Source organism: Zychaea mexicana, assembly GCF_025766255.1.
Source record: "Zychaea mexicana strain RSA 1403 chromosome Unknown BDB00scaffold_43, whole genome shotgun sequence".
NCBI lineage: Eukaryota > Fungi > Mucoromycota > Mucoromycetes > Mucorales > Lichtheimiaceae > Zychaea > Zychaea mexicana.
The window spans coordinates 30,407-41,881 of NW_026516706.1; the positions used below are offsets into that span (position 1 = coordinate 30,407).

An 11,475-nucleotide genomic window follows, 5' to 3' on the forward strand; every position below is an offset into this window, starting at 1 on the left:
CAGAATTGGGTCACACAGAAAAACAGATACTATAAACGATTATGATGGGCTGCTAAAAGTGAAGTTATTATACGAGAGAAAGAAATGAAAACAGGTTTTTATACACTTCAAGTGGGGGATGTGGGTGAGGGACAGAAGAAGAAACAATGAAGGAAAAGAGAAGAATTAAGTATATTATGCTATGCTACAGTGTGTCAACGTTTCCATCAATCAGGTTGACCAGGTCTGACAAGTCGCGTAACAACTCAGCTTCAGTCGTGGGTCGCAACATAGCCATCATCAGCATCTGACGTACAGCACTCATATCCAGCATTCGGTGAGCCATCTTTACAAGATATTCGTGAGGCATATCGCTATCATCACCACCACCGGGACCATCCATTTCACCAGGGCGACGTCCAGACTGTTCGCCACAGATAAACTTGCGCACAAGCTCCATGCCTCGCTTTGTTACTACGACAAAATGCTGGTTACCGGTGTCAGCCAATGTGATGCAGAGCCGGAGAATCGTCATGGCAACAGTACGGTCGCTTTCAAACAGTGCTTCCTTGAGTTTCCGCTCGTCACCAGCTTCACCGAGAATGGCCACGATGCTGTATAATCCCATGATGGTATATTCAAGCGTTGCAAGCTGGCTTGCTGTCAGGTTGTATACGACTTTCCCGTCGAGGAAGAAAAAGTCTCGTCGGATAAGCGACGCCAGTTCTACCCAGATACCACGCAGTGCATCAATCGACGTTTTTGCCACCAATTTGGCAAATATTTTGCGATTTTCATAGTTGACTGTCACCTTAGCCCATATCTCTGCTGCCAGTAACGAATAATAGGTGTCTGGGCCATAGGTCAAAAAGTCGTATGTCAGCCGTACAAATGTGCCTGCCATGTCGGTCCGACGCAGTGGCAGAATCATTGTAATGTTGGATAGGATGATGAGGATGCTCTTGCGAAAGTCTAGCGTGTCCATCCGTCGAACACCAATGTACCATGCTTCGTGTCCTGTAGTGTCCTTGCCTTCCATCTGTGCCACGTGTCGCGTGCTATCCATAATGCGAGCCATCAACGGAACAAAGCGTTCATGTTTAGCGAGATACTCCATGTTATCAGGTGTGAAAGAAAGGTTGCGGAAAATGTTGAAAATGCATAGGCACCGCTCTCGTAAAGATAGCCATAAATCTGAGGTTGAGTCTTCTAGATTCGGTATTAGGCTCTTCATTTCGTCTAGAGACATGTCGAATAGCTCGGCATACGTGAGATTATGCTGCTCGTCTTCAGATACGATCGGCTCGCGCGTAGGAATATCCGGGAAATCGCCCGTTACAAATCGCGTACATGTGCCAAAGATATCCTGCTCCATGTAATCCAATAGCACGTCCAGCATATCATCGCAATACATTAAGCCCAATCCGTGCTGTGTTGTGATGATGGTGAGGACATTGAGCGCGTTCGTCACTTCCATCTTCATACCGGATTTCAGTGACATGATGAGAGCATGTATGTCAATAGTACCTGCATCATGACGACACATTATTGAGTATTTGCCGTAGTTTGTACAATGTGCCTATCATCATGTACTTGCTGTTGCTTACCAAGTTCGTTAAAATGTGGCATCATGGGTTTGATATCAAACTTGTCGAAATATTTCAGATCGACGCCACCATATGTTTCGACATTTCGTGTCTTGGGGATATACGATATAGTTACTGTTGCGGTAGCGTTTTCCTTGTCGCCAGTAGCAGTTGGAGCAGGTGAACCGGCAGTTTCGCTTTTTATGCCAGGCGAAGGTTTAGGAGATGGCGTGTCTGTTTTGCTGATAGGATTAGCTGGATGACTAGCAGGAGATGGATTTGCTGGTGACTCTGACTTCACTGAATTTTGTGGTTGCGACTGTGAATGCTGTTGTGGAGGTTGTTGTGCTTGTGTTTCTACCTGGCGATGTTGTTGTAGAGGTGTAGATGCTGCGCTTCCAGGAGTCACAGAACGTCTGGGTGCCGGAGAAGCAGCATTCTTTTGCATAGGTGATTGTTGTGCGTAATTCATGACATTGGGATTGTAGTTTCCTTGTTGGGATGGTACCTGAGCATCCTTTACACCCTCGCCCTGGCCCATTTGCTGTATATCCCATAAATCATCGTTAATGATGTTCTTTTCAGCATGTATCCACAAGCATTATGCATGACTGAAAAACTGGATAGAAAAGCCGTACCTGAGGTGATGCTTGTGAGGGTATATGTCGATTATTTCCGGATGGTGAAGGTATATTTCCCTGCATCATTGCTTGTTGCTGTGCACTCATATGTTGCATATAACGGCCCATTTGAGAGGGGATCACTCGATTCTGCCATCACCATCATGTCAGTAAAAATCAAAGAGCTCGCATACACACACATCACAGCGATAAATCCATTCCATGATGTATATATTCTTACAATAGGTGTTCCAGGTCCGCCCATACTAGGTGTTTGTCCCTGAACTGGAGAAGATACAGATGTACCCATTGGTGACGATGCTAATAGTGTTACACAAAGATCAGCACATTATTTCTATCTCCATAACCCATAGCATATACTCAACAATTCACTCACCAGCAAAATCATTAGGCATTCGATTGCTTCCAACCTGTGGACTACCTCCAATAACAGGTGAGCCTTGGAAATGTGCATTGTTCAACGCGGGAGACTGGCTAGGGGATTGACGTACTATATAACAATCACAACCCCACATAGTAAGTTTTCCGTCCATTTGTCCTTACACCCTCTCTGCCACCCTTTTCATCAGGGCTGTCCTACCTCTATTCATTGCCATTTGTTGTTGCTGTTGTTGTTGCTGCTGCTGCTGGAACAGTAAACTTTGCGGTGTGTTGGGCGACATCATATCACCAGGTTGAAACATTCCTCTGTTTTGCTGTTGCTGCAACTGGTTTTGCAAAGCTAGCAAGATTAGAGAAAACAACAGAATGTCAGTATTTAAAAAGCATGAAGAACGAGAAACGACGCGTTTTTACCGTTGTTGTCGTTTAAAATGCTTATTTAGTTTAATCTCTTAGTTCATTACCTCCATTAGATGCGTTAGCAGGGAACGGGCCCATATTCTGTGGTGACGAATAAAGACCATGTTGTTGCTGTTGGGCTGACGAATGCTGCTGCTGCTGTTGTTGTTGTTGTTGTTGCTGTAATAACTGCTGTTGGTTCAAGTTATGTAAATTCGCTGCTTGTGGCATTTGAGCTAGCAGCTGCTGTTGCTGTTGGGTGGTCATTTGGCCAAGGAATGGATTCATGCCCATTAGATCAGTCTGATCAAATTGGCTCAAGTCGCCAGCAGTATTAGCACCAGGACCACCACCACCACCACCGGCTTGAGGTGCAAACGCCATAGACCCAAGATTTGGTGTACCACTGAAATTCATGTTGCCCATGGCGGCAGCTGCTGCGGCTGCATTATACTGTAGCGATGGATCGTTCGATTGCTGTTGTTGTTGCTGCTGCTGCTGCTGCTGTTGCTGTTGAAGCGCCATCATCATCCGGGTATTTACAGCTTGTTGTTGATTAGACATTGGCATGCCTTGTTGGGCAGCCGTAAAATATTTGGGGTCCATTGCTCGTTAATGTTGTATGTAGTATAATCGAGCACTGAATAGGAAAAGAGACACAAAGAGATTGAAGAGAGTTTAAAGCGTGGGTGTGTTGGAGGATGTGGGGATCTATGCAATTAATGTGAAAAAAAAAAGAAGGAAGTTCAGGACCAAAATGAACGGCTTTCTGTTCGCGGAGATCGTTTGTGCGAAGGGAATCAGGTAGAGTTAGGCGTTTTCTTTTTTTCATACCGTTTTCCTCCTTTTTTTAAATATACAGCTGGTTCAACAAGTGACAAGATTGATGACAAGTTACGATTTAAACGGGGACTACGACCTAGTTAGCTTTGGAAACGTCAAACGAAGTTGGCGAATACGTGTTATATTGATGTACCCTGTATTAGAGGAAAACTCCGTTGCAGGTTTTTTTTCTCGTTTGCTGGCAACTAGCGCCTGATAGTCGGTTGAAGCAAATATTGTCCAATTTATTTATAACATATCGAAGAAGCTTTACTATATGTCTTAATAATCTAGTAACTCGCTATGGAGGCTGAAAGGTGCTGTGTTTATATGGTCACACATGGCAAGTGTAAAAGGGATGTGAAAGTGTAAAAGGTGAATCCGAGTTCATCATGTGGATAATAGTATAAGACTGTAATGTAGGAGCAATCGTATTAAGTCTTCACTTGACGTTGTAAATCGTATAAGTGCTTCTCGATAAGCGCCTACTATAATATGTTGACATCACTCTTATGCACTACTGACATATAAAATATCACGCAATTAAACTGAGCGACCTAGATACAGTAACACGTAGTATATGCAAGTCAGGTACAGCATCAGATGTCAAGGTACACGATGCGAAATGCAATGATAATACAGTGATAATTCTATACTTAATTAATTCTCCTCGTCTGTCACTTTATCTTGAAAAAAATTAAATCATCAACTTCCGTTGTAAACGCTATCGCTCTATTCGCTGCTCTACATAAATAGGTTGAAAAATGAGACTCAAGATAACTCTTTGTTTTGCCGTGTACTGCAGCAATCGTTGCTTTCCGACAATGGTACTTGTTGGATACTGTAGCATCCAAAGTATTGGAGTTGAGGATGAAAACTACTTGGTATCCACTTGCTGCATCAATGTTTGTTTTAAAATTTAGCACGAAAACATCAATAATTAAGGACATAAATGTGAAATATGATCATATTGTTTGCGAAAGTCGCAAAGTTAAAAGTTACCTATACTCGACAGTAAAAACGATGGGATGGTGGGCACAAAAACTCTTTACCAGCTTTATCAAGTAACAATATAAAGTGAACCGCCTAAGGTTAGTATGTATATAGTAATATAAGAACAACCTGTATATCGTACATTGCTTTTTAATCCTTACATGTGTAGTTCAGTTACATAGTAGTGTACGGTTACATGATTCCTTACTCCTATACAGTGATGCAACTTTGTATTAAAAACGCTGTGTAACAAGCGACTGGCTTTAACGCAATACATCAATGATGTGTAGTATATGCATACCGATGGCAGACTTTGATAGTATAGACGCTTATTGTAAACGTCCAATCGCCAGTTTTTATATTAAAGGAGAATGTGAACACACGCAGAGCCAAGTTCCTTCGGTAGCAGTAGTACCCAGATAAGAGTGCCATGCCAATCAATACATCAGCAGTTTCTACAATAGCAAAAGTGTAAGCGAAGTGATTGGGGAAGTTTTTAAGAAATAATAATCTACTCTTAAACAAACTCGCTGCCAAAGGAAGGGCTTGGCGGTTTGCTGTCTGAATGATAGTCAAGAAGGAGACCGCACTTGTTGCGATAATGGCTCGGAGCGAAATGAGAAAGGGCGCCTGGTAGGATGGTGAACAATGAAATTATATAGAGGCTTAACATACTCCTTTTGCAACTAACATACAGCTTAGTATATTTTAGCGGGGCTGTATATAATAATGTTGGTCAAAAAAAAAGTTGTTCCCTTTCTTTCGTTCTTTCCTCGATAACTATTTCCTCGCCTTTCAACCAGTGCTATCAATGGACGCTCGTCCCTTCGTGCACGTCACGCCATAAAAGGTTGGCTTGGGCATATTGCAATGGAATAGGCGTAAAACAGCGAACGGTGCGCGAATATGTACTGTGCTTGTTATAAATCCCTAATGAAGCCATCCTGAGAGCACAAACTACCTTACTTACTAATGCAACAGCATGAGTTGTAATTTCGTTTAAATGATATTAATGTATGTACTCAATCACATCATGAAACTGTCTTACGAGACTGTCCACCACACAACACCCACACGGATCGCTTTTTGTTGCGGCCATATATCATCATTTTTACAGTGTGCCTTGTTGGACTAACACCCTTATTACCAGATGCACAATCTGCACGATTCTCACAAATATTTTCGGTACTGTAACAATGTCTCGATTATTAATGATATTGAGAAAACAACCTTTTGTGACGCCATGTACTTTCAACAATAAGCATTGTATGCTGGTTAGTTTCCACTTTGGGGTGATTCAATGCTGTATTTTCTGGGCATACACTGAGTGTATGTTTGTATATGGAAACGAGTGCTACAGTGCATCACGAAGATGGTCTTCCTATACGTGAAAAAAGACACATGCGCTTTTTATATTAAGAATAAGAAATCACAAGAGATGCAGATGCACTAAAAAAGAAAAAGGGGGAAAACAGATGATTATAGCTACAAACAGTGTTGAAAAAATGCGAAGAACAGATATATACTGATCTGCTCTTGCCATGAAGTGAGGGTAAGAGGAACTGAAGGGCAAAGTGATATATGATATATACAGGATATTTCTTTTGTATGATGTGATTTTGTTTTACAATTACGAGAATGGGGGAGAAAGAGTGATATGAAATAGGGAAAGATGCAAATTATTATTAGTCGTCATCATAATCGTAGTAGTCGTCATCCGCGCCCATGTCGGTCCAGCCCATTCGCCGTCGACCTTCAAGCATCATGCGCTCATCATCAGCCATATCATCCAAATCAATATCATCGTCGTCGTCGTCTTCATGGTTGCCATCGTCATCGTCGTCTTCACCCACTGATGTTTTGGTAGCAGATTGTAGGTCGTTTTCTTTTCCTACTTTCTGCTTTTTGGATGTGCCATTATCGCCCGACTCCTCAACCACTTCGTATGCGGAATAATCGCCCGTGTCTTCATCAATGTTAGCTTCGCGCAGGACTTCTTTAAGCTTATCAATTTCCTTGATCTTCTCAATCGCTTCCGGTGTTTCAAACATGCCATCAAAAACTGCTTGGTTGATCTTTTTAGAGAACTTTTTGGTCGTCAATAACTGTTTTGCTGCTTCGGCGGGTGTAGATGCTGGCGCGAGTTTGCGTTTCTTTTGTCCTCTCTGTATATTTGAAAACACAAAAAACAACAGTAAGTCAGTTATTTGTCCCTGTTGTGTCCTTATATTTGTGTGCTTTTTACATAATAGTGATAACTCGAGCGACTTACATTGCGTTTGACAAAGATACCATTCCGTCGATCCATTTCAATCTTTTGGAGCTTGGCTTTCATCTCTTCCAAATAATCCTTGTTGGCATCGTACCAAATACGGGTCTTGATCTTGACTTCCATAGGGTTTAGAATCATGGCTTCAATTTCTTCGTCGTCCACATCTGATAGATTTTCGTTCTCTTGAGCTTTCTCCCTGGCTGCCTTTTCTGTAGTCTCTTTTTCTGTTTGATAGTTCAAGCATTATAGCATGAGCGTATGTGCTAGTTTCTCGTAATCTCACTAACTCCTGCTTCTCTTTTTTTAACGAGGAAATTGCTCGTCCTTACCATAAGCTTCTGATTCTTTGATAAACGAATTATCCTTCATCCATTCGTCCATCTCCGCACCCAGCTTTTGGGCCTCTTTTTGCAGCGCTGGATTGACAAGGGTAGCCTGCGAACCATCATTGTCCACCAGTGTCGCTTGGGTATCATCTTCATCAGCAAGTGCACTGGTATGCCGGAATTGCGCTGCTGATGCGGGGGGAGTAGGTGCTGTCGATACGCTCATGTCGTCGTGAGATATGACACTCATAGCCGCTGGACTTGCTGCAACAACAGTCGGTTTTCGCCGTAATGACTGTACAGATTCTGCATCCGAGCCATCTTCCTCGTCCTTCTTTGCTTCGACCTCCTCTTCTTCTTTTTCACTTTCTTCGTTATCGCTTCCGCCCTCTGTGCGTTTTTTGACTCCTTCTTGTTCTTTTCGTGCTTTGAGGAATGCCGGCGGATCAGCTTCGGTTTCGAGCCACATGTTACGGAAATCACGCACTGACAGGTTGGCGGATTCCGTTTGTTTAAACTCTTTTAATCTAATAATGTTGTCAATATCAAAATTTTTCCCAGTCCGCTTTAATGGAAAAGTGAGCTAATATATTAATTTTACCTGCTGTGGATCGTGATCTCTGCTACCTTGACAATATAAATCATTTCACGTGTGGTGCGTCGAAAACCGTTTATACGAGCCGCCATCAATAAACAAGCGCCACAAATACCAGCCGGTCGACGACCCGTTCGAATCCAATCACGATCCATTCGTTGTACTAAACGAACTGCATCATGTGCTACGCGCTGAGTGTATTCGCCAAAATCGAGTGCTGCTGCGAAACGTGATATGTAGATGGATGGATCGATTAAGGGTAACTTAAGGTTGAGTGTACGGACGAGTTTAAGGAATGTCGAGCCCAGAACAAAAACATTGGCCTAATGATGGTTTCATGATCCAGTTAGCACCTTCTCCAGGATGTATGTCACACTCTCTCCATCCCTCCCTTCTTTATCAATAAACAATCCACTTGCCTGAAGCAAGTCTGAGAAATCGATCAACATCTGTGAGCTTTTTTCGTTACGGCAGACAATGTATAAGCAGACAGCAGCAACGTGTTCAGATTTGCGGCCTCTGGTGAATCGATTGACAACAGCCAGATTGTAATAGCGTTGAGCAGATTCGCGATAACGTTCAGGAAGATGCAAGGCATATGCTAGTCGGGCAATTTTACTGCGACCTAAATTACCATTGTTAGCATACACGAGTTAGTTCTATTGCTCTCTGGTGCATGTATTTCCAAACTACTTGGTACTATCCACTAACCATTGTCCATGGCCTGTTCCTGGCCTTCTTTACCACGACCACGACCAAATGGACCACCACCAGAGATACGTCCTGCAACAAAAAATAAACAATCGATCCGTTAACATGATATATCACTTTGCCATTGCTCGTCGTCAATAAAATAATCTCATTTTTACCAGAGTCACCAGCGAATGAACCAGACAAGACTGTTTTGCCACCACTAATCTCTTGGAAAGTGATTTCTGATACAATGGTATTTTCTTCGAGCACCTACCCATTCGTTTTTATTCAATCAAGTATAAAAGTTTATATGTGAGCTTTTTCATAAGCTTTTTTTTTGTTTCTGTTTGTGTCTCTGCGAAAACCGCGATCGCATATCCAGGGAAGGAGGAAACGATATAATGGAAATAACGGTTGGTGATAATTACCTCACCACAGCCCACACAGACAATGGTGCCTGAGGCGGTGTCTGTTTCTGTTTTGCTTGATCCACACCGACAGCGCATGGTGGAAAAGAAGAATGGGTTTAAAGTTTGTTTTGTGTCTATGTGTTATGCCAGAAAAATTAGGCAAAGAGGACCTTTTCCCAATACCGGACTCTGGGGAGGACAATTTAGTCCCCAAATGTGAGTCACGGAAATTTGTGTGTTGGGAAAACGAATCGAAAGCCTGCAGGACTCATTTCGGTCAAGGCGGATGACTTTCCTGAGCATTCTCGAGCGGTCGTAGGTTCGATTCCTGCTGCTTGGTAAAGCCTATTATGCAGTGATCTCAATGAACAATATGCATAGCCATCCCTTATGATTCATTGGGTCATTGTAGCACACCGGTGTGCCTTGGTCCTTTCATTTTTCAAGTTATTTCTGATATATCGCCGACAATTGGTCCCGTTTGGCAAACAAAGCCTACCATACCGAGTTTCTGAAACACACTGTATAATTGTCCAGACAGTCTTTTATGAAACAAATGGCATTTACCATGCAAGAGCCCTCCAGCCTGTCAGTGGGCCATAAATAGCACGAGTGAGAAATGGATATGATTTTGTAAGGATATTGGACGTCATATACACCAGAGTTTACGTATCTTGTCGTTCTTGGTGCTTTTCTTGAGCTCGTGGTTCTCTATAGCAACACACCCTTCCATAGCAACATGATATCTTCATAGCAACCATCAAGTCACCCATACTTTCACAGACCCGCTCAAAGGAAAAAGAGAAAGCAGTATATATCCACATTAAAAAATATGCTAGTAAATTATGCACATCAATTTGAATACAGAAATGGAAGAAATGATGTGTGATGTTATAAGAGAAAAAAAAAGTACGGTAGAAAAAGTTACGTTTGTGGATGTAAAGAAAAAAATATAGACAACATTACAAAACCAATAAGGGGCGTGTGGATCGATTTATAAAGAAAGTTATTATCTTGGAATAGCACCTCCTGAATCCGGTCGTTGCTGTTGTTGAAGATACGCAGGATATCCGAATGATGATGGAGCGTTCGAAGATGTAGAAGATGGAGGAGGAGGAGGAGGAGCAGCCGCTGCCAAACCACCGTACGCCTATGATGGATTCATAAATGCTTCTGGTTTTCTGCAGGGTCTCCAACAACAACAACAACAACAACAACAGCTCCCTCCTACTCTAAAAGATACTTACCCGAGTATTATCCTTGTCTGCTGCCGGCTGGTGCTGCTGCATACGTGACATGGATGTGGATGGTTCGTTTGTGCCATTATCCATTGTGTCGGGAGCATTCAAGCACGACTGGATCAGGTTCTTGCCTTCGGGCTTTGTGACCAGGGGCTGGAGTTTCGGCGTGGTGAAGGTGTACACCAAGCCTGTTTCAGATACCACCAATAGCAGCACTTGGGTACCGGTCAACGTGCTTAATTCATATGCCTGTTTAAATTTAGGACACAAGATATTAATAATTCAATCTTAGAGCATAAGGAGGGATGAAAAGGAGCATCCATTATAACAAGCATGATGATGATTATGAGGGTTGATGCGAAAAGCAACCCTTGGTGACTCGTAGCAGTAGCAATAGTAGTACACATGCTTACCTTCTTCATGATGCCTGCCTTACGCTTTGAAAACGTGATATGACGTCGCGACTTGTCTTCGATATATTCGATCTTAATTTTACGTCGTCCGCTTCGCTTGTTTCCAGGTTTACTGCTATCATCGTCTGAATCGTCGTCAATATCTTCCTTGTCGTTGTTATTGTTGGAAGTAGTGGTAGCTTGTACTGCTGCTGCTGCTGCTGCGGCAGCCGCTGCAGCCTGTTGTTGCTGTTGCTGTTGTTGCTGCTGTTGCTGCTGTTGGGCAAGCAAGTAAGCTTGTTGTGGAGGTTGGTAGTAGTTGGAAGGTTGCTGCATGATTTTTCTTACGTAAAAGTTGGCCTAAGCGCACGCGCAGGTTTATATGTATATAGAATAAGAGTAGTAGTGGTGGTGGTGGTGGTAGTAGTAGTAGAGCTGTGATATAAAAGGTAGTTGCAAAGAAGAAACAGTGCAGAAGAAAAAGAGGGAAAGAAGAGAGATGATAGAATGCCTCGATTTGGGGATCGTCTTTGCCTTTTTTCGCTTGGGTTGACCCTTTTTTTAGGCTTTTGGATGGTGTTTACTCTTTGATTGCTCAACTATTGTTCAAGGTACACCGAGAAAGAAAGAGGGAGCAGCGCCAAAAATAGGAGACAGCGATGTGTGTATTTGAAAGAGAAAAGGGTAAGAAGAGAGAAAAGGGAAAGAGAACAGGAGGAAAAAGGTAAAAAGAAAGAGAGCTCGG

At 42.7% G+C, this 11,475-nt stretch overlaps 3 protein-coding genes across 3 annotated transcripts; all 3 read right to left on the reverse strand.

The window, feature by feature from the left end:
* Nucleotides 1-184: 184 nt before the first annotated feature.
* BDB00DRAFT_872992 (uncharacterized protein) lies at nt 185-3,592 on the reverse strand (the record flags this gene model as incomplete). Its single annotated transcript, XM_053127029.1, has 7 exons — nt 185-1,506; nt 1,587-2,109; nt 2,204-2,335; nt 2,427-2,506; nt 2,583-2,696; nt 2,787-2,927; nt 3,052-3,592. 7 exons carry the CDS (start codon nt 3,590-3,592, stop codon nt 185-187), a joined length of 2,853 nt encoding a protein of 950 aa, XP_052979036.1.
* A 2,894-nt stretch (nt 3,593-6,486) lies between these two features.
* BDB00DRAFT_764762 (cyclin-like protein) lies at nt 6,487-9,193 on the reverse strand (the record flags this gene model as incomplete). Its single annotated transcript, XM_053119477.1, has 9 exons — nt 6,487-6,935; nt 7,094-7,289; nt 7,620-7,926; nt 8,001-8,317; nt 8,369-8,373; nt 8,410-8,619; nt 8,706-8,777; nt 8,864-8,957; nt 9,116-9,193. 9 exons carry the CDS (start codon nt 9,191-9,193, stop codon nt 6,487-6,489), a joined length of 1,728 nt encoding a protein of 575 aa, XP_052979037.1.
* An 820-nt stretch (nt 9,194-10,013) lies between these two features.
* On the reverse strand, nt 10,014-11,372 carry BDB00DRAFT_416051 (uncharacterized protein). The gene is made up of 3 exons (XM_053117299.1): nt 10,752-11,372; nt 10,345-10,587; nt 10,014-10,247 (listed from the first exon to the last, which is right to left on the reverse strand). The coding sequence occupies exons 1-3, from the start codon at nt 11,064-11,066 to the stop codon at nt 10,107-10,109; spliced, it is 699 nt and encodes a 232-aa protein (XP_052979038.1). The 5' UTR covers nt 11,067-11,372; the 3' UTR covers nt 10,014-10,106.
* Nucleotides 11,373-11,475: the final 103 nt, after the last annotated feature.